The sequence below is a fragment of the Nelumbo lutea genome, chromosome 2, assembly GCF_056320005.1.
Source record: "Nelumbo lutea isolate HS-2025 chromosome 2, American lotus-T2T, whole genome shotgun sequence".
Classification (NCBI taxonomy): domain Eukaryota; kingdom Viridiplantae; phylum Streptophyta; class Magnoliopsida; order Proteales; family Nelumbonaceae; genus Nelumbo; species Nelumbo lutea.
Genome location: NC_142685.1, coordinates 108,622,844 through 108,647,174, shown reverse-complemented (window position 1 = coordinate 108,647,174; position 24,331 = coordinate 108,622,844). Strand labels below are relative to the sequence as shown.

General features: G+C 43.5%; 1 protein-coding gene across 4 annotated transcripts; it reads left to right on the top strand.

Annotated features, from left to right (window-relative positions):
- The first annotated feature begins 728 nt into the window (after positions 1 to 728).
- LOC148872655 (Rhodanese/Cell cycle control phosphatase superfamily protein) lies at positions 729 to 6,123 on the top strand. Of its 4 annotated transcripts, none has more exons than XM_088971278.1 (7): positions 729 to 1,028; positions 1,704 to 1,945; positions 2,060 to 2,210; positions 4,849 to 4,934; positions 5,052 to 5,156; positions 5,250 to 5,458; positions 5,797 to 6,123. In XM_088971278.1, exons 1-6 carry the CDS (start codon positions 988 to 990, stop codon positions 5,318 to 5,320), a joined length of 696 nt encoding a protein of 231 aa, XP_088827404.1. In that variant the 5' UTR covers positions 729 to 987; the 3' UTR covers positions 5,321 to 5,458; positions 5,797 to 6,123. The 4 variants fall into 4 exon arrangements, with proteins under 4 accessions (XP_088827404.1, XP_088827405.1, XP_088827406.1 ...); XM_088971279.1 differs by having other exon boundaries at positions 734 to 1,028; positions 5,578 to 6,123; XM_088971280.1 differs by having other exon boundaries at positions 762 to 1,028; positions 1,538 to 1,945.
- The last annotated feature ends 18,208 nt before the right edge of the window (positions 6,124 to 24,331 follow it).

Here is a 24,331-nt window from a genome sequence, read left to right as displayed (position 1 = left end):
CATATTAATTGCTTACACTCAAATAAAAAAATAAACATTTTTTTTCTATTTTCTATTTTTTGTTTTTTCTAATTTTCCTCACAAAAATCCATAGATCTATACATATAATAAAAAATTTGTGATTTTTGACATGGAAAATATAGATCAGCCATAATTATAACACATTCAAGCATTCAAACAAAAAAAACAACAAATCAAAAGGATTAAAAGAAAAAAAAAAGTTGAAGAACTCACCTATTTTTACAATATTTCCCAAAACTTGAAAATTCTTGCAAGTTTTTCAAAGATTTGGATTGGAGTGGTTTGGGGCGGGGGGGGGGGGAACATTTTTTGGGAGAAAGAAGCCTTCTTTCACCTGTTCGTCATTTTAAGTTTACGTCGATGTCGTTTTTGTAGCGTATTAGTCGATACGCCTCCATATCGCTAACATATCAACCGATATGTTATCAGAAACACCCTCATATCGTATCAATACGGCACCCAATACACATGAAAATAGACAATACGCCCGATTTTCATGCATATCCCTTATCCCCTTTTCAAAAATACTTTAAACCGTGATAGATTGAGAAATACAACTGAGATGCAATTCTAATGAAAAACGAAAAAGAAAATTTGAGGTTTAAATTGTTTTATTTTTTGTATATCCAACCAAATAATTAAGGCTTTTTGGGAGACCTGAGCTGAAATGTTTTAAAAATCTTAATATAATGAATGAATGATGTTTATATGAGGCGTTAGTCGTACAGATTTGAGGCGTGAAGACTTGACGCTTCATAGCCTTTCTTTTAGCCTCGGGAGGATAGGGAGGCGTTCACCAGAGACTCTCGAGGATAGGGAGGGGTCCGATGTTGTGGAATGCTACGTGGCAGTGTACCATTGATGCTCTTGATTTCTTCGGCCCTACATAACACTGTAAGAGCCACGGAATGAGAGAGAGAGAGAGACTAATTAAAGAGAGAGAGAGAGGGAGAGAGAGATTCAACAATGGCTGGTCTTAGTTTCTGCACAGCCCTTTCTTCTGGAAGGTAATTTCTGCACAGCTTTAAATTGTGGGTTCATTTTTTTCACAATTCAATTTTGTTTTTCTATTTTTGCTTTCCTGTTTTGTGTACAAATGTTGGGGAATTATTATTATCTACATAACATGCCATTTGAATAGTAAATTATAAATTCTCAGTTTCTCACTATAATTATTCGCTGGAATCTGTAATTTCGCGGGTTTTCTGTTGAAGAATTTTAGAATCCAATGTTCTTTGTGCAGTAAGTCTGATTATTTGATGAATGTTTGGTAAGGATAATAGAGTCATTAGCAATCTTTGGCTAAACTTTCCGAAATAACTTCCAAATGTGGGTTTTAAGTTATAACACAGACCAGTAATCGCTAACTTGTGAGCCTACCAAAAGGTATGTTAAATTCAGTAGTTTATGTATGCTGGTCTTTCCTTTTTTTCCTCCTTTTGTGAATGCTTATCACTTGCCAAAGACTAATGAATCCCTACATTATTGGGTTTTTTCTGTTATTGTAAAATAATAGGTAAAACTCCAACGATCTTTTCTGTGGAGATGCTTATGAATGCAAAGAACTTCTGATTGCAACTTATATGATTAGATAAATATGGATTTGAGTTTAAGAGTTGCTAGGGATGATGGCCTCCTTACCTGGGAAGAGAATATTGAAACTCCTTTTGTCTGGATTTCAGAACGTCTTGGTTAGTATTGGATATCAATCTTGGTGGGAGCATGCCTTGCAAACCACTTCATAAGAGAAGTGTGGGAATCAGGGCAGAAGTGAACTATGTAAATGCTGAAGTAGCTAAAACGCTCATAGCAGTTGAGGGTTATGCAGTTTTGGATGTGCGAGACAAATCTCAATTTGATCGAGCTCATATAAAGTCATGTTATCATGTGCCTCTTTTTATTGAAAACAAGGACAATGACCTCGGTATGATTTCTGCTCTCTATCCTATGCTGTGTGAATGTACCACTTCTCAGTCATCTTTCCATAACAACATTACCCTTTTTCGGATCAATAATCTTTCCTGGTTTAATCATGCAGGCACGATTATTAAGCGGACTGTACATAACAACTTTGCTGGGTTATTCTTCGGGTTGCCATTCACTAAACTTAATCCTGATTTTGTGCAATCTGTTAAAAGTCAATTCTCCACTGATAGTAAATTGTTACTTGTCTGTCAAGAAGGGCTAAGGTCAGATTTCATTTTGCTGACACTTTTTTGGTTTTTGTTTCTTTTTCCTCTCCAATGCTGATAATGAATTACAATAAAGGTTGCTTTACAGAGAGAAAGGAGAACATGAATTCTAACTCAATTGGACCTTTCATAGATTGACAATCTTACTGTTGGGGCATGGCAAAAGGTCATAATGATATATTCTACTAATGCTGATGACAAGGAAACCCATCAAAAAAGAAAATGCTAATAACCAGGAAAAGATCCATTTTTTGAGACTTTAGATGTATGCGCTTGGTCAGTTGGTCTAGTTTGTGCTGTACCTCATCCATGAGGGGGCGTATTAGATAAATGGTCCAATTAAAGCATTAGGGATTAAAATTGATATAAAGCATTGTTGTCTATTTACAGAAAGAAAAATACTGAATAATGAAATCAAAATGATACAGAACTTGAGCTTTTTTGTCTTTGATATATTTAAATAGCATTACTTTATAAGAACTCCTAGCCTTTTATAGTTTTATTATAATTATAATCTACATTTGCATTCTCAAAATTCGAAATAGCATACTAGGTTAGATATCACTCATTTGAAGTAAAGTTGATCCTTGATGCACTTTTCAACCATTGTGGTAATGGGAGCTTACTTTTCTCAAAGATGTAAGATACAATAGTTCTGCTTAATGCAGATAGGGATCATGGATGATGGGAATAATAAGGTAGAAAGTCAGTCGATGTAGCTTCCTTTTAGGATCAAACCTGCCTTCACCCTCCCCAAACCCCTTACTCCCATGTTTTGCCTAGAAAAATGGCTTACATAATGACTCATGCTTTGAAACTCGGAAATCCAAACTAGACTTGGGACACAAAATTTAGGACTTTCAATCGCAAGTAAACCTAGGACATGCCCACGAAGTTTGGTTAAGCATGTTAATTGGCTGGGATTTCTAGTCAGTTTATGAACTACAGTTACCTAAATTATTTTCTGCTTGCATGCTTTGCAAACTAGTTTTCTTTGTGCCAATTTGCAGTTTGGTTCTTAATAATTTAATTTCACCTAAGGTTTTAAAAGGCTAAAGCCTAGTTGAAGTGTAATGGCTCAAAAAAAAGTGACGCGTAAACCTCAAAAATAAAAAAAAAAGATCAATTAAAGTTCATAAATAATAAAAAGAACATATAATTTTTTGTTTGATCAGCATCCCAGAAAATAATTCGTCTGTTTATTTGAGAAAAAAATGTTACAACAAGAGGTTGGGAGGACTACAAATACAAATATGACAAACTAAGATAGAATGATAGAATTTACAAGCATCCATAAAATAGAAGTAACAAATTCTAGCCTTTTAGCATTGAACAAAAAAAGTCAATTAACAGTTTCAAAATCCAAATTTCTCAAATTGTTCAGATGACCAATCATATGTATTAGATTATCAAAATTTCCCCATCATCAAAGTTTCTTTCACTAATGAGATCTTCTAATGAATCAATTGATACTAGATTTCTGGTAAGAATGATGAAGGTTTTTTTGGACCTTGTTGCATTGAACTCTTCTAAAACCCTAAGAGAAACTAGCAACTCTATTTTCCCTATTAGATTTTTATTTTAATCTTTTTATTTGGTCCATAATTACCAAAGTGTCCTTCCCATATGTTTTAAACTTAAATAATAAAACATGATTTTTTTATTATTGTATCAAATAACTCAATGTTGTAAGTTTTTGAGGCTTATGCCTCTATGCCTCACGCCTCAAGGCTTACACCTCTTTTAACAAAGGCTTAAGCCTTAAACCAAAGTTATGAGGTTTAAGTGTTGAGGCAAAATCTGAGTGCCTTGCTTCAAGGCTTAAGACTTTTAGAACCATGGTTTCACCTAATATATGTTATTTTAGAAAAGGATAAACAGAACATAACATCATGTAGCACTTAATTCAAAAGTAAAGAAAAGCATATCCAGAACCTAAGAAATAGGAAACTAATAAAATATTTCTTCAATTTTCTCCTAAAATCTTACACCAACAGTCAAGATCACTAAAAGAAAGTGGAAAATATCCAGAAAGCTAAGATTAGAAATTATCAGAAAAAAAAAAATCAGAATCAACACAAAAGTCTACCTCTAGCAAACTGAGATTGTTAAAAGGTTGTGAAGTACTTATTCTCAACTTGAATCAAAACCAATCTACCAGGTCACTATGTTCTGAACATTACCTGTGATAAGTTCTTGACCTCTGGTTGTGGGCAACACGGTTACTTTAATTGGAGATCCCACCACTTAGACCTGATTTAGTAGAATCCCATGCTGGAAAGTGTGAGAATATGGTTTTGAGTCTCAGAGTGGCCGCTTTGTGCCCAAAAAAGGGCCAGAGGTTAACTCTGCATCTACTCCACCCCTCCCAAGTACCTTAAATAGTTAGACCTAGTTTGATTTATCTGTCATCATATACTACTGAGGATACAAGATATCTATCCTAAATCATGTCAATTATTCCATATTAATTTAGGAGAGTTATATATTGCTAGATAATTCAATTCCCCTCTTTCTGAGGTGAAAGAAATAGATGCCTATTTGCTTGTTTCTGATCCTGAACATACCTTGAAAAACTTATAACCAACCTATTGAAGCAACTATTTGAGAGAGTTGTACCTGCTTTGTGATTAAGGTCTTCTGTGGCTGCTAATCAACTGGAGAAAGCAGGTTTCAAAACTCTGTCATGTATGGCATCGGGTCTTCAGTCAGTAAAGCCAGGTTAAGTGCCAAATTGAACACCTGGATCTCTGTCACATTACATTTACCTTTATCCAGAGATAATTATAAGCATAAAATCTTTGTATAATAAGAGGACCAAGAATGTTTATTTTGCAGGTATGTTTGATTCTGTTGGTTCCACTGAGCTGCAAAATGCTGGCAAGGCTGGTTTAGTGACTGTTCAAGGAAAGATTTCAGCTGTCCTTGGGACCGTACTTATTTGTCAGTACTCTTCTTTGTTGCTTATTGTCATGAGTCCCTTTGATATTCCTAGCCCCATAAATAGTTACTTTCCTCGTTTTATCAAATGCCCAGGTGCATATCTTTTCATAACCTTTTTCCCTGAACAAGCGGAAAAGCTATTTCAACTGGCTCCTGCAAGTTAGCTCTTGGAAGAATCCAAAATTTTGCAGTTCTCGTTCTCTTTTCTTCCTGGACCAAGAAATTACAGCACTTAAACTGTATGCAACTTAAAAGTCCAATGGCAGGGAAAAGGAAACTGTGTGAAAGTGGATCTCCACCTGGTAATGCACAAAGTTATTGAATTGCAGATCACTTTTAGCAGTATAAATATGCATATTACATGTTGAGATGGACGACATTCATGTCCTCATTTCAAAATTATTTAACTTATTTGTTACAGGGTCTTTTAAGTTTTGTAATCATACTTTTGACAAGTCCAGAAACCCATTTGGCATCTCATCTCCTTTGAGCTGTCTTGAAATGCAACAACCTTAACTGAGAAGAAACTCTGGAATCTTGAACTTAAGGCTCACATTATCCTTCTGAATTGCATTATATGCACGTTCTGCATGTAAACTCATGGCTATAGACATCTGACAACAAAGTATCTTTTATTTAGGAATGCTTCATTATACAGGGCTGAAGGATGTAACCATGATCTACTCTGGAGCATGTTGGATGGAGAGAGAGAGAGAGAGAGAGAGAGAGAGAGAGATGGATACTTGTTTCTGCCTATTATTTTGGACACATTGCAGAGAGCAGCATATTCCATCCTAAGGGAAAACAGTAATATCATTGTAAGTTTGTAACATTAATAGCTATCTTTGTCTATGTACTTTGTGAAAGAAAATTTTCTTAAGAAAAAAATACTACTTAGTTTTGAGCTCTTAATTCATGTATATCAGTTCTGTAGAGATGAGCAAAAGTTTTAGATTTTCTAAACCAATTTGGAATCTTGATTGCATGTGAGTTCTTGTAAAATGGAAATGATCTGGGGGTGGGGGTGTTCTTATACTTGAATTTAGCTTATCCGTGGAACTAAAATGGATAGATCTGCGGATTGCAGATTGTATGGAAGCATTGATTAGAACCCGCATAAAGTCAACTAGACCAAAACAGAATGAACAAGAAGGTTGTTTTAAAGAGAACAGTGGAGAATGGGAGTAGAGAATGCCTGGTGCAACTATGAACATGCGAAGAGAAATGTGTGGAAGTTGTATCACTCTGGTAGTGGTTCAGGAAGCATGCCCAGCATGTATCTTCAACAACTTGTCTCCGAATAACTGGATTTTCTTGAGCTTGGCTAGTAGAACATGAAATGGACATTGAATTTATAGTGTTTGGAGAACAAAAGAGTTGTTTCCATGGTTTTGAAAACTGGACCAGACCGGTTGACTTGTCTCCGAATAACCAGTTCTATTTCACCCTAAGACCGTTCCTGGGCCTAAAAACATTGATTTGGTTAGTGCCTGCTGACTCAGGTGGTCATACCATCAACCCCTTGACCCAGGCAACGGTTTTGACCTTTTTATCTTAATTATTTTTAAATCAGAATGGGTTGTCTTTTCAAACTGGATGGTTGAACCGTTCAACTCGGGAGTTGGTTGCCAAAACGATTTCGTGTTCAGTCTGGTTTTTAAAACCTTAGTTGTCTCATCTTGTCTCGAAATGAGTATGGCCCAATTTTGCCTCCAACATGGACTAGGTATGATATGCCATATGTCAAGATGCCCATTTTCTTTGGGATCCGGAACGAAGATATCAGCAAGCCCATTTTGTTTTGGATTCAACATGAATTCACATCTAAATCTGCTTCCCATTTAAATATTGGAAAATTATAGTCTGAGCCGGGTCAACATTTAAAATTAGGCTACAAGTTGGTTTAGAAACCAACGAAACTTTGAAAGCCCATTCTACATTTTAAATTATAAAAACCCCACCATGTTGTATGGCTATTGCCAACATGGGACTCTTAACCCATGTTGAACACAACAAAAAGCCTATAACAAAATTACCCATAGTATTGGGTTATTTGAAAATAAGAAAAAAGGGTTTTAAATTTCTCTCCCACTTCTTCTGTCTTTTGATCTCCCTCCCACTCTCTCACTATTATAGGTAGTTTGTCTCTCTTTGCTCAACAACTGTATGATTTGAAGATAAACAAAAATGGTTTTTGGTTTCTATATTTACGTCATCTTTGTCAATCTCTGTATGTTTTTGTAAATATATCATTCTCCCTCATTCTCTCTCTCCCCCCCCCCCCCCAATCTCTCTTGGTCGATCTCTCCTCTCTCAGTCACTTCCCACTCATCTCTTTCTATTTTTTTCCCTTACATACTTATACGGTATTTAATCAGATCATATAACAGGACATAAGATCAACCACTCGTACAAATAAATTATAACTTCTATCAAGTTGGTGTAAATTTCATAGCCAAGAGTTTCTTGTGATATTTTATCAAATTGGGCTAAGGAAGTTAGAAACTTAGAACTATACCAAGTTGGTCTTATGTTCTTTAATACAGTCTGATTAATACTATATAAGTGCGTAAGAAAAATATTAAAAAAATGCAAGAGAGGGAGCAAGAGAAACTGAGAGAGAATGATAGAGATTGGGGGAGAAGGAGAGATCAACCAAGAGAAAGAGAATGAGGAAGAATGAGAGATTAATCAAGAAAAAAATGAGAGAGATTGAGGGAGAATAGTATATTGATAGAGAGGGAGAGAATGAGAAAGATTGACAGAGAGAATGTAAAACCCTTTTTTCAAATCACATAGTCGTTGAGTAGAGAGAGACGACTATGAGAGTGAGAGTGGCTGGGAGATCAAAAGATAGAGGGAATGGGAGAGAAATTGAAAACCTTTTTTTATTTTTAAATAAATCAGCCATTAAAGGCAATTTCAATATAGGCTTTTTGTTATGTCCATCATGGATTAAGAGTTCCATGTTGGCAACAACCATATAAGCATCCGATAACATGGTGAGAGTTTTTATAATTTGAAATGTACGAGTAGTTGTTAGAGTTTTGTTGGTTTTTGAACCAACCTGCAACATCATTTTAAAAGTTGAGCCGATTCAGACTATAATTTTGAAGGGATAGGATATCCATCACATAGACGCCCAAATCTTGCGGAATGGACTGGGCGAATTTCAAAAATTTCTCCCATCTTTGCAGGGAATCGAATTCCTTATTTTAGAAAAAGCATATTTTTCAATGATCAATCTTGAACCATTAACCAAATCAGATTTGAACCAAAAGGAGTAAAAGGGAGGATGTACCTGATACAGAGAAACAGCTCCCAATGGAGGTGTTCATGCCTAAGGAATGATCCAAAATCTGCTCCCACTAAACATGGCGCAGTGTATGATAGAGCAGAATCAACAATGTTCATCCAAAAGAACTTGACCCTTTGCAAAAATCAACAGGATGGCTTGTAAATACAGCTCCAATCAATCTTTTCCCCAAAAGACTGGTATTAAGATCAAATCTTGATTACTCCTGTAGAGATTAGGAGATCAAACTACTAGAGGTGGCGGCTGCAGGAAGGAAGTGGCAAGAGAGTATTCGCTGGGTGCAGAATTCTCTCTTCTTGTGATTTCCGCTCTGAAGACAAGAGTTTTTGGGTTGCATATCTAAAGGCTGCTGCCCCCTCCTCCTTTTATAATCTTAAAGGGATCAGCTCCTAATCCCATTAGGAGTTGCTAATCTAAATCATATTTGGATTAGAAGTCCCTTTAAGTGATAAGGGATAACCCTTATCTTATCTGCAGATCAGATAAGCCATCTCCTAATCTAATTAGGAGGCTTCCAGATCTAAATCTTATTTAGATCTTGGACTCTCTAAGTGGATAGGGTCTAGGCCCAATCCTATCAGCTGATCCATCTCAGAATTCGTCCATTTTAATTGACTGATCAAATCAACCCAGTTCGAAAAGGGCTTAAGGCCCATTTAAGGTTATGTACTCACTTAGCCTTCCAAACTGCTGCCTAGTTGGGCTTCCTTGTATGGTGTGGGACCCAAACATTGATCTACATATTAGCCACATGAATTCAGCCTAGCCTTTGTTACAAGGCCTGATCAAATACACTAGTATGGACAGTGCACCCCCGAAACCCATCTTATGGGCTCTATGGGCCCAACACTTACCCTAAGTGGTCTCTGGGCCAAGCCACCTTGTAACACCCAGGGACTGTGGGCAAATGCAAGATTAGCCCATCAGGTATTATCCTCAATGGTCTTACACTTAACCTCTCAGCCCATAATGGTCATACACTACCCGACAAGAGAGGACCTCTCCCTCGGCTGCAAGGAACAGTGTTGCACTCTTTGCTTATATGGATCCCGGGAATTAAAACATTTTGCAAATCATTTCGAAACCATAATATATATACTTTTATATCTCATATAAAATATATTTTTCAAAACAAATCTCAACGATTGAAATCGGCTGCTGGCAGTCTTGGTTTCCATCAGTGAGAGTGCACCCTCGATCATTACCTTTGTCCAACAAAGGGGCTGATCTTGTCACTATGATCACCCACTCAGATGAATTCTCAGATTGTCCCAACATACCTAGATGTTGACCCCCGCTAAGGATCTCACTGATTGGTACATCAAAGACAGCCCAATCCGACACCTAATGCAATATCATAATCGAGTCTAAGGGTCGGGTGTAACTTTTCAGTTTTGCCCATCATTCTCCAACGTCCAGGGCAATACTGGAAATCTGGTCTAGTTCAAAGATTCAATTAATCCTACACTGTATGTGCCTAGGGTCTCACCCTGCTAGTTGAGACAGGTCACCTCAACCGACTTGGTGGCACCACAGTGTTAGCCTTGTCAGGATGTCTCCCAGACTAACCCACTGGCTGTGAACATTCTAAACTAACACGAGTCTCATTAAGTGTCCAGTTTAAGGGTATTACACAGAAACATACCAAGGGAACATGAATCAAATATGCACTTTTATTCATTTACAATAAACTCATAAAGTACATTATCTTGATTGAAGCTAAGGTTATACGAAACTGTCTAACAAAATTTTCCTTTGGTTATAGATTGCATTGGACCTATAGGTTCAGCCAAATTGATTCGAGTCCTAATCAGCTACAATCAAACAGTCCTAATAGCATCCCAATGAGCTATTGCACTACACGTCAAGAACATCTCTCCATAAAATGACAACCAGGGGAGCTGAGGTCTTCTACCAACAAAACACGTTCCAACCCTTTACCAACTTAATCTAACACCACACATCTCACCATGAGATTGGAACCCACCATAAAAGTGGTGATGGAGGGTGATTTGGCCCGACCTCGTAGCACGGGTACATGTGGGCGTGACATTGCTCAAGCGATGACTCAACGTGATAGCACAGCAAGCGTAGCTACAACTCGGAGGGAAGGTCCCATCGATTTCAGCCCGGCAACTCGGCGGGATAGACTATTCGTCGGGAACCACCTAGCCTGCACCTCCTCCCCGAGGCTAAGGCACCTCAAGCTGCCTCCGAGATCGGGGTCCCCTGACCTTTCCTAATACCCGAGCTCCTCCCAGTGAATCTCAGGCCACTCCCAGACAGGAACACCCCAATCCGCCTCTAGGTACCCCGAGGTGAAGACACCTTGGGCCAAACAGCTCAACATAGCTTGCCACAGGCAGCTCGCCGCTTGCGGGATGGCTCGACACAGGGTAACTCGCGAGAGAGCAGTTTGGCATATCGCAGGAAGATCTCCTGCCCGACCACCGTACCTGACAAATCTGGGGACAGCAACCATGTCCCTCGTCAGACAGTGTCATGCATGTCACCTTTAGAGGGTGCCTTACACATAACAGGCACGTACCTTGCAATGACGGCCCTACGCATGCCACCTCAGCCCTGCCTGTAATGGCTGCGGCAGGCTGACAGTGAAGGTTATACCTATCCTGTCAGAGGCCAGTGGGCCTCATGCAACAGAATTCTGTTATAAGGAGCCTACTCTCAAAGAACAGGGGTAACTTCTATCACTCACACTATCTGCACTCTTAGCCTTGATCCTCTCCTTGCTTCTTCCGTAGAATACTAACTTAAGTGTTGGAGTGTTCCCGCCGGGCAAGCCCCCGGGAATTCTTCTTCTTCTCCATCTTAGGTACCTTTCAGGAGCCACGCAAGTGCCAGCTAGGAGTGACCGGATTGTGCACCATCATTTGGCACCGTTTGTCCTCTAAACCTTCACAGTTTTTTCTTCTCTGAAAACTCAGCACTCATGGCTTCTTTGAGCAATGTCGGATGTAACATGGAAATGGATAACGCCAGGGAACAACCCTAAGTTCCCATGGTCTACATTGGGCAGTTCACCATTCCCCTCTCAGTGGATGGAGTCCCCAGCCTGAACGTGCTGCAAGCAGTGGCGCCTGTGGGTGTTCCCCTTCCCCCCTTTGTTGAAACGACCTTTGCTGAACCGACTATCATCCCTCTGGCGACCAGCCAGAACCAACTCGACGATTTGATGCAGTGCATGCGGGCCATGCAAGCCCAAGTGCAGCAGCTCCAACAACACCAGCTTTACCAGCAGCAAATGCTGCACCACGTATCCCAGTACCATTACTAGCAATAATTCCCTCAGTTGCCTCAGCCTTAGCTTCAGCCACAGCTTCCTCCTCGGCACCTAGCCTCACAGCGAGCTAGGTCCTGCCACCAGGATGAACGCCCTTCTCACCAAGGAGAAGCCTCCCAAAACCCCCCCTAAGAGCCAGGCCTCCTCCCACGGGAGAAAAGAAAGACCGGCCACCCCGGTCTCACCGCGGGCGGTCAGGCTGGGAGGACCCCATCTCACCAGGTCTACGTCACCTCAATAGTCAAAGTTTGAAACCCCGCTTCTGGAGAACCGGTTCGAGATCCTAGCTACAGACTCCAAGCAGGACCCCTCTGTCCGCAGCCATCACTAGCGGACCGAGCTACTTCCTGCACAAACCATTCCTGATAGCACGGAGGTGAGCAGCACAAGTGCGCAGCCCCCAAGAAGCAGAGACCCCACCGCCGGGCTTGCCGATCTGCCACCCACAACCTACCCGAGCTCGGAGGCAGAGAAGAGGTAAGCTCGGGTGAAGTTAAGGCTCCCCTCCTTTTAGTTCCATCCCCTTGTCTCCCGAACTCCTGGCTATTCCAATGCCTAAGGACTTCAAGCTCCCCACTCTCGACAAGTACGATGGGTCATTTGACCCAAATGATCACGTAGACGCCTTCTAATTGCAGATGCACCTGGCGAGAGCTAGTGAGTTATGCATGTGTGTGGCCTTCTCCACCACTTTCAGAGGAGTGGCCCGCACATGGTACCGGAACCTAGCACTCGGATCGATAAGAAGCTGGGCGCAGTTCGCACAAGCCTTCACGTCCCACTTTATCACCAGTAAGCGGTGTCCGCGAATTGAAGAAAACCTCCTCAACATAGTACAGAGAGAGGGAGAGCCCATTTGGGGCTATATCAAGCGGTTCAACGATGCATGCATGCAAATACCGCGCCTGAACCCTGTTGTGCACCTTGTAGCAGCCAAGAAGGGCGTGACGCATAAAGAGTTCAAATGGCACATGGTCGTCAACCAACTGTCAACCATAACCGAATTCCTAAAGCTCGCTGGCAGATTTATAGCCACGGAGGAAGAGATCAACCAAAAGGGCGAGGACGTGCCCGAGAAGAGGAAGAGAGAAGGAGAGCCTTCCTGCCAAGGGGACAATTGAAAGAAAAAGAATGCAACTCGGGGGGCAAAGCTGGGTCAGTCGTTCTGAGCTCCTATAGCAGACCGAATTGATTACACCCCACTGAACGCGAAGCGGACCGAAATCTTGATGGCAATCAAGGATGCCCCGTACGTGAAGTGGCCACTCCGCCTGAGGGGGAATCCCAGTGAAAGAAATAAAAATTTGTATTGTTGTTTTCAGAGAGACCACGGTCACAGTACAAAAAATTGTAAGAACCTCCGCGACGAGATAGAGGAGCTCATCCGTCGTGGATATTTAAGGAATTTTGTAGAGAATAGTAACAATAATAATAATAAGGTAGGTCGGCAAGGGGAGCACGGTAAGGATGCTCCCGAGTCTAGCAACAGGCCAACCGAACAGTCGCAGAGGCAGCCTCCGGAAGAGAGGCCGGTTTGGGGCACCATCCACGTGATAGTGGGAGGCTCGATCATTGCGAGTTGTACCTCAGTAGCAGTTCGGACGTCAGTTCGCGAAGCTGTCGAGGAAGAACAAAATCCTCCGAAGCGGCCGAAGACAAAAGAACCAATCTTCTTCACGGAGGACGATGCATGAGGGGTCCACTACCCTTATGACGATGAGCTTGTCATAAAGCTAAGGATCAACGACTTCGAGGTCAGGCGCGTCCTCGTTGACTTAGGTAGCTTGGCAGATATTCTCTTCAAAGTAGCATTCGACCAGCTTCAGTTGTAGGGAAGTGACTTGAGGCCCACGAACACTCCTTTGGTGGGTTTCAGCAAAGAAGAAGTCAGACCCCTTGGGAAAGTGACAGTACCTGTGGAAGTTAGCACATGGCCCTGCATAATCAAACTAAACTACAACTTCCTGGTGATCACGAACCCCTCCCCATACAACGCCATAATAGGTCGGCCGATCACCCATGTCCTACGGGCGGTGGTCTCCACTTATCATTTGGCGATGAGGTTCCCTACAGACTTCGGTGTGGGGGTAGCGCGGGGCGACCAGCTCGAGTCCCGCAAGTGCTATGTCGCCGCCCTAAAAGGAAAGACCAAGGTGGCTGACAACCTCGAATTGGAGCGGCCTACGGAGCAAGACAAAGAACGAGCTGCACCCACGAAAGAAACAATAGTTGTTCTGACTTCAGCGGCAGACCCAGCTCAGACGCTTCAGATCGGTGCTTCTGTCTAGGAACCTCTACGATCCGAACTGGTAAGTTTCTTACTTCAAAACTTAGATATTTTTGCATGGTCCGCGATAAAGATGCCCGGTATAGACCCTGACCTTATAACTCACAAGCTCAATATTGATCCTGTAGTTAGGCCCATTAGACAGAAGAAACACAACCTAGCCCCGGAGCGGTGGAAAGCGGTCGACGAGGAGGTCGTGAAGCTCCTCGCAGTTGACTTCATAAGAGAAGTCCATTACCTGAGCTGGGTAGCCAACCCCGTTCTGGTAAAGAAGGCTAACGGCAAGTGAAGCATGTGCGTCAACTACACTGACCTAAACTGAGCCTGCCCAAAAGACTGCTTCCCGCTCCCCAGAATTGACTGCTTGGTGGACTTACCTCAGGGCACGAGTTGCTGAGTTTCTTAGACACCTATTCGGGCTATAACCAAATCAAGATGGACCCGGCGGACGAAGAAAAGACCGCCTTCATCATAGAGTTCAGTCTATATTGTTACAAGGTTATGCCCTTCGGGTTGAAAAGCGCTGGGGCAACCTTTCAAATGCTTGTAAATAAATTGTTTGAGCCATTAATTGGCAGAAAAGTAGAATGTTATATAGATGACATGGTCGTCAAAACTCAATTCTCACACGAATTAATACAAGACTTGCATTCTGTTTTTCAAATTCTGAGACGGTTTAACATGAAGTTGAATCCAAACAAGTGTGTCTTCGGTGTTACATCGGGTAAATTCCTAGGATACATCGTTAACCAGCGCGGCATTGAGGCCAACCCGAATAAGATTAAGGCCATCTTAGATATGAGACCACCCCGGAAGTTGAAGGAGGTTCAGAGGTTGAATGGTCGCGTAGCCACCCTGAGCCGCTCCATGTCCAAGTCGGTGGACCGCTGTCTGCCATTCTTTAAGGCAACTAAGAGCAAAGGGTCCGAATGGACCCAAGACTGCCAACTCGCGTATGACGAGCTCAAGAAATACCTCGCTAGTGTGTCGATTTTAACCCAGCCCGAGGAGGGCGACACTCTAGAACTGTACCTCTCAGCAAGTGATGAAGTGGTCAGTTCGGTACTGATAAAGGAAGTAGATCGAGTCCAACGGCCCATCTATTATGTTAGTAAAGTATTGCAGAGAGTAGAGGCGAGATATCTGGAGATAGAAAAGCTAGCATACGCACTTGTAATCGCAACTCGGAAGCTTCGCCCATACTTCCAGGCTCATGTTGTTATCGTCCTCACCGACAAACCTCTGAGGCAAGTCTTACTTAAGCCCAAGGTCTCTGGTCGATTGACAAAGTGGGCCGTTGAGCTCAGCGAGTATGACCTCCAGTACAAGCCGCGAACTGCTATTAAGGCCCAAGCCTTAGCAGATTTCATCGCCGAGTGCACATTCAGCTCCGAAGTCCCCAGGCCAGTTGAGCATGAGGTCCCCAGTTCGGGTGAGCCCGAAGCTCCCAGGCCGATTGATTCCGAGCCCCGTGAGGTAGCAGCCGGTGTGGAATCTCTCCTAGTTAGGCCAAGCACAAAATGGGATGAGGAGCCATGGATCCTTTACATAGATGGCTCCTCGAACCAACAGGGCAGCGAAATATGAGGCATTGATAGCTGGACTTGGCTTGGCCATCGAAGTAAAAGCCAAGCATATGGTTATCTGTAGCGACTCCCAGCTCATGGTCAACTAGGTCACTAGCAAATATGAAGCTCGCGAGTCAACTATGGTCGCCTACTTAGCCAAAGTCAGAGAGGCCCTGCTCAACTTCCAGTCACACTTCATCAGGAAAATCCCGAGGTCGGAGAATGTTGAGGCCAACGCCATGTCCAGGTTAGCCAGCACCAGCAATATCACCATGAGAACCGTGTACATAGAGGACCTGCCTCAGCCTAGCATTCTCGGGGGAGCAGAGGAGGTCGCTCCTATTGTTCAAGCAGAGTCGAGCTGGATTGACCCGCTCACGAGCTTCTTGCTAACCGGGACCCTCCCTGTGGACCGTAATGCAACCGGAAGGGTATAACTTTAGGCAGCCAAATACGTCATGATAGACGAACAACTATACCGGAGATCCTACACGCTCCCTTACCTACGTTGCTTGCAACCTACCAAAGCAGAGCTCATACTCCTCGACACTCATGAGGGTCTGTGCGGCGGACACTTGGGGGGCAAGGCCCTCGCCCAAAAGGCACTTCAACAGGGGTATTATTGGCCAACAATGAAGGCAGATGCCATTGAGCTCGTTAGAAAATGTGACAAATGCCAGAAGCACGCCAATATCCACCACCAACCTGCTGTCGGCCTCAAGTATCTCACCAGCCCGTAGCTTTTCGCACAGTGGGGCATTGACATACTTGGACCATTCCCGCCAGCAGCAGGCCAGAGGAAATTCTTAGTAGTAGCAGTGGATTACTTCACCAAGTGGGTAGAAGCTGAACCTCTTGGCACGATCACAACCTGAAACGTCCAAAACTTCTTTTGGAAGAACATTGTGTGCCGCTTTGGGTTACCTCAGGTACTGATCTCTGACAACGGTAAGCAGTTCGAGGACATCAAATTCTAGAATTGGTGCAAGTCATGAGAATCCGACAAAACTTAACTTCAGTTGCACATCCTCAAGAAAGCGACCAGGCAGAAGTCACAAATAGAGCCATCCTATGCGGACTGAAGGCACAGTTGGATCGAGCTAAAGGGTTGTGGCCAGATGAACTACCCAGTGTCCTATGGGCTTACTGAACCATGGAGAAGACCGCCATGAACGGCACCGAAGCAGTTATCCCCGCAGAGATCGAAGTACCTACACTGCGACTGAAAGCATACAGTGACCAGACGAACGAAGATGAGCTACGCACCAACATCGATCTACTCGACGAAGTAAGGGACCTCGCGTACATTAGGACCGCAGCTTACCAGCAGAGAGTGGCTAGGTACTATAACGCCAGGGTCAAGAAGCGGAACCTCCGCGTTGGCGACCTGGTCCTTCGTAAAGTTATGGTACCTGAGCTCGGCACTGACAAGCTCGGGTCCAACTGGGAAGGACCTTACTGAGTGAAACGAGTGCTCATGGAAGGAACTTACGAGCTCGAGACCCTCGAAGGGAAACATGTACCTCGGTCATGGATTATTGTCAATTTAAGACAATACTATCTGTAACAACCAAGTAGGCTACGAGCCACTCCCAAAGCCTAAGGGCCAAGATGCCGAGCTAACATGGTCTCGGCACTATAAGACTTTGTTGCCTCTTCGGTACAGGTGAACTCTAGGAGAACGGACTATAAGCTGCTTCTCTAGCCTAAGGGCTAAAACCCCGAGCCAATGAAAGACCTTGGCACCATATAAGGCCTAGTTACCTCATCGGCATAGGCTAAGTACTTGTAATGCCTAAGGCGCAGGCAGCTCGGGTATGAACCCTGTGACGAGTAGCCCGCCCCGGCATGCAACAAGTTGAACCCATTAAGAACAACTGATATCAACCTAACCCGGGTGCAGACAGGTCGGGCATGTACCCTACTATGTTACTCACCTCAGTGTACATAAGGCTACTCCTACTAAGTATTGGAAAATAGTTCGCGGTTACGACAGTTGAGGAACCCTCACTTCGAGTAATTAACCTGATAGCCTAACAGCTTAGGATAAAATAATCACTTCAGCAAGTAAAGAAAATTGCACAAGCATTTAGAGAAGTGAATTTTTTATTACGAAATTTTCATTACAAAAGGTTTTGTTACAAGAAAAAGAAAAAGAGAAGATTAAGCTTGCAAGTACAAGGACTGAGCTATTTTGGAGGCTTGTTGTCTTTTCTAGAGACCTCCTCGGGGGCAGTAACCGGGCCAGTAGCCTCTGCTTCATCGTTGGCGCCTTCGTCCTTAGAGTCTGGATCATCTGCCAACTGACGCACTATGTCATCGGTGATCCGGGAAGTGGTGATGGCATTTGTGTCTAGACCGGGGTAGAGGTGTCTAATCAGCCATCGGCTGAGCTTGAAGCCCTTGTGGTAGGCCTCGGTCATCACGTCGTCAGACTTTGACAACTGGACATAATCAATGACAGCTTGAACCTTAGTCTCCTCGAGGGCATCCTCGAAGATCTCGGTTTTCTCTTTGAGGTTGGCTCGGAGGTACTGCACCTCGCACTCCAGCTTCCCTTTTGCTTCCTTGAGGCCCTGCACCTTGAGCTTCAGGGAGTCTCGTATGCCTTGAGATCGTCCCGGTCTGCCTTGAGACTATCAACCTCAAGCCTCAAGGCTTCTTGGCCGACCTTAAACCCATTCACTTCGGCCCTCAGTCTGCCTTGGTCTCGAGCCAGCTCGCTCTTCTCCGCCAACAACACTTCAATAAAGCTCTTTTGAGCTGAGGCATCATTCTGCAGGCGGTGGATCTGACCGCGAGCTGCCCTCAGCTCGGTATGGGCTACGCGTAATGACTTCTCAGCTTTCAAAGCCCGTTTCAGATGCCGATCATATTGAAAGGTCAAAACACGCACGACTGAGTTCACCTACAGGAAGGAGACTAGTCAAAAAAAGGGGGGGGAGTCCTTCACAGGGAACTCACCACCATGGTATGAGAAGTAGCCCGGGCACCAAGCTGACTAGGAGTGAGATCAACCCATTCTACGACCTCCAAGTACGTGGCCTCCTTGCTCTTCTAGAGACTACAACGGGGGTTCATAATACTTTCACCCCTGGCTCTCTGAGCTAGACATGGTCACCTCCGTCACATGGGCGGACTCCTTGGAAGCCTCGGCGGTGATATCAGCAGCGCAGGCCCCGATTGTAGCCTCTGCAGGGCGTGCCTCAGGGGTGGCTCCTGTATCACCCCCAACAACGGTCTCGATAGGCTCAGTGGTGGGCTCTGCCGCTATCTCAGGACCCTGAGGCGCCGTGTCCCCCTCTAGGTTGATGACGGGTTGAGTATACGGGAGCTCGAGATCCGGAGCCGGAGCTTGTGGAGGCTGAGCCTCGGCGGAGGCCTGTGGAGACTCAACGCGTGCCTTCTTGGCTACACGATTCTTTCTCTTCATTTGGCAGAAGAGCCTCTGACTGTCAATCTTCTCCACCTCCATGGGATCTGCAGTGAAGCTCGGCGTTAGTAATCCTGAAGTGAATATATGGACAAAAAAGCCAAAGTGAAGAAAAGCCTACCCGGGCTCAAGCTGACCTAGATGAGCTTCTCCTCGGCTGTGAAGTCCTTGTAATTTAACCCAAGTTGAGCCCACGACTGGAGTGACTTCTTGGTCTTCCCATCGAGGATGACACCGAGGTCTTGAACGGCCACCCTACAGTCAGTAGGGAAGGGCCACCCCGTGCTACTCCAAACTACAAAGTAGTCCCGCTTCCAGGCTGAGACTTTACTCAGGAGCTTGTGCATGAGTTTAAAGCCAGGGTGGTGAGACAAGTAGTAAGCCCATCTGTGCCCGGGGAGAGTGCCCGAAGCACTCTTCTTTATGGCCAGGATAGTGCTGAGGATATCTAGGTCAATAGGGAGAGAACGGTCGAAGCAAAGAGAAATGGTCCCAACCACATTCCGTATGGAATTCGGGTGAAGTTGGTCCAAAGTGATGTTAAAGTGCATCAACACCTCAACAATCAGGGGATGAAGAGGAAGTTGGAGCCTGGCAACCAGTTGCTCCCTGAAGACTACGATCTCGTCGGGATCGTGCTCCCATGGAAAACTGCTAGTAGGAAGACTGTAAGAGTACTCCTCGGGAAGTTTGAACCTTTGTATGAGGTCCTGGAGTCTCTCCAAAGTCATGATGGAAGAACCGAACTGACCTGGCGCCCGACCTCTGTGGGAGGTGGAAGCCAGATGACCCGAAGATGCCCGTACATCGGATGGCTGGGCGGCAGAAGAGCCACCCTGAGCCGAGGTACCCACTTCGGGCTCGTCGATGAGGCTATCTACGCTAGACGACATTACAAGGCGAAAAGGAAAGAATATTCAGAAAAGAAAAAGAAGCTTGGAGACTCACCACAGGAAACACAAACTGAACTAGGGGAACAAACCGAGCTAGAAGACCTGAGCTGGGAACCTCAAACGCGAGCTCAACACTGACATTGGGGACATTGTGACGAAGAAATGACCAAGGGTCCCCCACTATTTATAGTTGCTGCACCCGGGCGTTAACGGTCAAGATGGAGACGATCTAACGGCTCTCAAAAAAATTGGCTATGGGTTCCTCGAGGTGAAATCAGTTTAGCGCGTTTTTTGGCGTTAGCGAAGTCCAAATTGCGTGACGTCCACGCGTAAACTGAATGCGACCCAGGTTCCCTTTGACTGAGCCGGGAACTAGACTGGTCTAGCTGGGCGAAATGCGTGACGAAGCGGCATGAGCTCCGAAGCCAAATCCACCCGACACAACATGAACTCCCCGCGCTGGGTCAACACCGCCAGCACAGGGAGTGGGGGGCAATTGATGGAGGGTGATTTGGCTCGACTTCGTAGCACGGGTACACATGGGCATGACCTTGCTCAAGCGATGACTCAACGTGACAGCACAGCAAGCGTAGTCGCAACTCGGAGGGAAGGTCCCATCGAGTTCAGCCTGGCAACTCGGCGGGATAGGCTACTCGCCGGGAGCCACCTGGCCTGCACCTCCTCCCCGAGGCTAAGGCACCCCAAGCTGCCTCCGAGCTCGGGGCCCCCTGACCTTTCCTAATACTCGAGCTCCTCCAAGTGAATCTCAAGCCACTCCTAGATAGGAACACCTCGATCCGCTTCTAGGTACCTCAAGGTGAAGACACCTCGGGCCAGACAACTCGGCATAGCTTGCCATAGGCAGCTCACCGCTTGCAGGATGGCACGGCACAGGGTAACACGCAAGAAAGATGTTCGGCATATCGCAAGAAGACCTCCTACCCGTCCACTCTACCCGACAAATCTGGGGAAAGCAATCACGTCCCTCGTCAGACAGTGTCGAGCATGTCACCTTTAGAGGGTGCCTTACACCTGACAGGCACGTACCCTACAATGACGACCCCGCGCGTGCCACCTCAGCCCTGCCTATAACGGCTGCGGTAGGCTAACAGTGGCGGTTATACCTGCCCTGTCAGAGGCCAGTGGGCCTCATGCAACGGAATTCTGTTATAAGGAGCCTACTCTCAAAGAACATGGGTAACTTCTATCACTCGCGCTATCTACACTTTTAGCCTTGATCCTCTCCTTGCTTCTTCCATAGAATACTAACGTAAGCATCGGAGTGTTCCCGCCGGGCAAGCCCCCAAGAATTCTTCTTCTTCTCCATCTCAGGTACCTTTCAGAAGCCACGCAAATGCCAGTTAGAAGTGACCGGATTGCGTACCATCAAGTGGGACCCTCCATGTGTGAGATGTGCGGTTGAGATCATGTTAGTAAAGGGTTGGAATGTGTTTTGTTGGTAGGTGATCCCAACTCTAACAAGGGAGATGTTTCCAATTTGTCATTGTAGTGTCATATTGGGAGTGTTTTATTGGTAGCAAATCCCGATGCAAGTGATTCTTCCAAATCAGAGTTCGAACCAACTGCCAACATACAATCCCAACAACCAACAAGGTATTTCATCTATACATATAGGAACATCTCCCTTGTCCTTTACTATGTGATGTTCCCAATGTACAGTTGTAATGGATTATCAGGATGGAGTTGGGACCGTCTTATTGGCAGTTGATCTGGACTCAATCCAAAATGGGATCTACTAACAACAAAAATTGTACCAACACGATACTAGATCTGTGTCTATATATCTCACCATGAGGCTAGAACCCACCCCGAGAATAGGGAAATGACCGAAGGAAAACCCCACAACACCTATACCATTAAAACTTAGCCATTGAAACCCTGTGGTAAAACTAAAATACCACTGAACCCCCCTTACCCATTAGTCACATTCATTCAATTTTTTTTGGACAAAAATACCCAATAAAACCCATTCTCCTCTATGTGTTTCATGAAATGGGATCCCATGAAATATTAAAAAAACATGATTTCTAGTTTTCCACCTAACCTATTATTATTTTATTTTGTTGATGAGATTTTTTAACACGTTTCTTTTTTCTTTTTTTTTTCTTGAACATAATTGGGCTTTTTCTTTATTGAACAAATCAATCTTTAAGTGGCCTTGCCAATCTGGAAAGATAATCAACTAGGTTTTTGGCACTGGAGTTTGAATGTTTCACAAGCATTCCATTTTCTGTTGATGTGTCATTCGTGCCACATCAGCAATTAAATAGAATTGGTAAGAAAATCGTATTTAGCATTCCTGTTTTACAAAAAAAGAAAATGTTTTTGTAATGATTAGCTCAGGATTCAAGAAAGAAAGGGTTTCTTGAATGGCCATGATGATGTTGAAACAATAAGATGATGTAGAACATTGAAACTTGAAAAAGCTGAATTCTTTTTTAAGATATCATATAATTGTTATTATAAGTATATTATAATAATAAGTCAAATCACTTTAATCGCCTAGTCAATTTGCATCTCTATCAAATATGATTTTTTTGTGGTTGTCAAGAGAACAATGTTAGACTAGCTAAAACTATGATTTTATAATTTCATTTGTTAAGGATTGTTACAAGGGTTTTGTAGCCCAGACAGTTACATTTTCTGACCTACGTGTATGAAAACTAGTAAACAAATAATTGAGTTGGTCCTAGCACCTTAAACTACAAAAGAGGGCTTGGTCGGTTAAACTTGTAATTTTGTAGTTTTAACTATTAAGCACCGTTATGGGGCTTTGAAAATTAGATGGGCACCTTTTTTATGGGTGAATATGAATACTCATATGACAGATGGCACAATTTATCGTAGCACTTGGAACCGCTAGACAATGCCAGGTTGACCAAAACTGTGATTTCGTAGCTTTAACCATTAAAAACCTTATGGGGATTTCAATGATCGAATGAGGATCTTTTAAACCTGTATAATGAGTGACACAATTTGTATTGGCAAATTAAACTACCAAAAAAGGCTAAGTCGATGAGAAATGTGATTTCACAATTTCGACAAAAAGGATAGTTATGGGGTTTTCATCAGTTAAATTGGCACCCTCTTTTACAAGTAGATGTGGAAGCCTGTATAACGAAGGATGAAATTGGTTCCAACACTTAAACATGGCAAATAGGGTTGAGCCAACCAACATTTTGATTTAACAGTTTTGACCATTAAGGGTTGTTATGAGGATTTTGGAGGTCACATCGGCACCATCTTTTATGTTTGGATGCGGAAACTAGTATGACGTAATTGGTCCCAACACTTGGAACCATAAAGCAAGATTAGGCTAGCAAAAATTATGATTTCACGGTTTCAACCATTAAAGACCGTTACAAGGGTTTTGGCACCCTAACGAGCACCATCTTTTACCTATAAATGTGTATATTAGTATAACAAATAGTGGAGCTGGTCCTAACACTTATAACTATAAAACAAGGTTGGACAGGCCAAAATTGTAATTCTGCAATTTCAATTGTTAAGCATCATTATGGGGGTTAGGCCAGCCAACCTTGTTTGTCTTGGCACTTGGAACTGCTAGGCATCTTTTATGGGAGAATGTAGATACTTGTATGTCAGATAGCACCATTTGTGAGGACACTTGAAACTGCTACACAAGGTTAGGCCAGCCAAAATTCTGATTTTGTAGTTTCGACAATTAAAAATCATTATGGGGGTTATGACAATTAAGTGAGGACTACCTTTTATGGTTGGATGTGAAAACTTATATAACAAATGGCATAGTTTGTCTTGGCACTTGGAACTGCTAGGCATGGCTGGGTTGGTGAAAAAAGTGATATCACAATTTTGATTGTTAAGGATAGTTATGGGAAGTTTGATGATCGAATCGACACATTCTTTTATATAACGGATGGGGGAATTGATCCTGACACCTAAACACACATAATAGGGCTGGATAGGCAAAACTGCAATTTCATAATTTCAATTATTAAGGGTTGTTATGGTGGTTTTGGTGGCTAAATAGGCACAATATTTTTGGTAGAATGTGGAATCTTGTATAATAGATAATGAAATTAGTGTCCACACTTGGACACAATAAGCAAGGCTAGATTGGTCCAAACTATTATTTCATAGTTTTAAATGTTAAGGATTACTATGGTGATTCTGATGGCTAGTTGGGCATCATATCTGGTAACTAGTTTAATGGATGCACAAAATTGGTTTTGGGAGCTAGACACACAAGGAAGGGCTATACCTGCCAAAATTGTGATTTCATAGCTTCAATCATTAGGGACCATTGTGGTAGTTTCTTCACCCAGTTGAGTATTGTCTTTTAAGGGTTCATAGATGATGGAATTGGTCTTGATA

What these genes read in the sequence shown, in the direction of transcription:
- LOC148872655 (XM_088971278.1), top strand. Translation starts at nt 988, where the DNA reads ATGGCTGGTCTTAGTTTCTGCACAGCCCTTTCTTCTGGAAG. An exon ending in ACAGCCCTTTCTTCTGGAAG is followed by an intron (nt 1,029 to 1,703) that starts GTAATTTCTGCA and finishes TCTGGATTTCAG; the next exon opens with AACGTCTTGGTTAGTATTGG. An exon ending in TCTTCAGTCAGTAAAGCCAG is followed by an intron (nt 4,935 to 5,051) that starts GTTAAGTGCCAA and finishes TTTATTTTGCAG; the next exon opens with GTATGTTTGATTCTGTTGGT.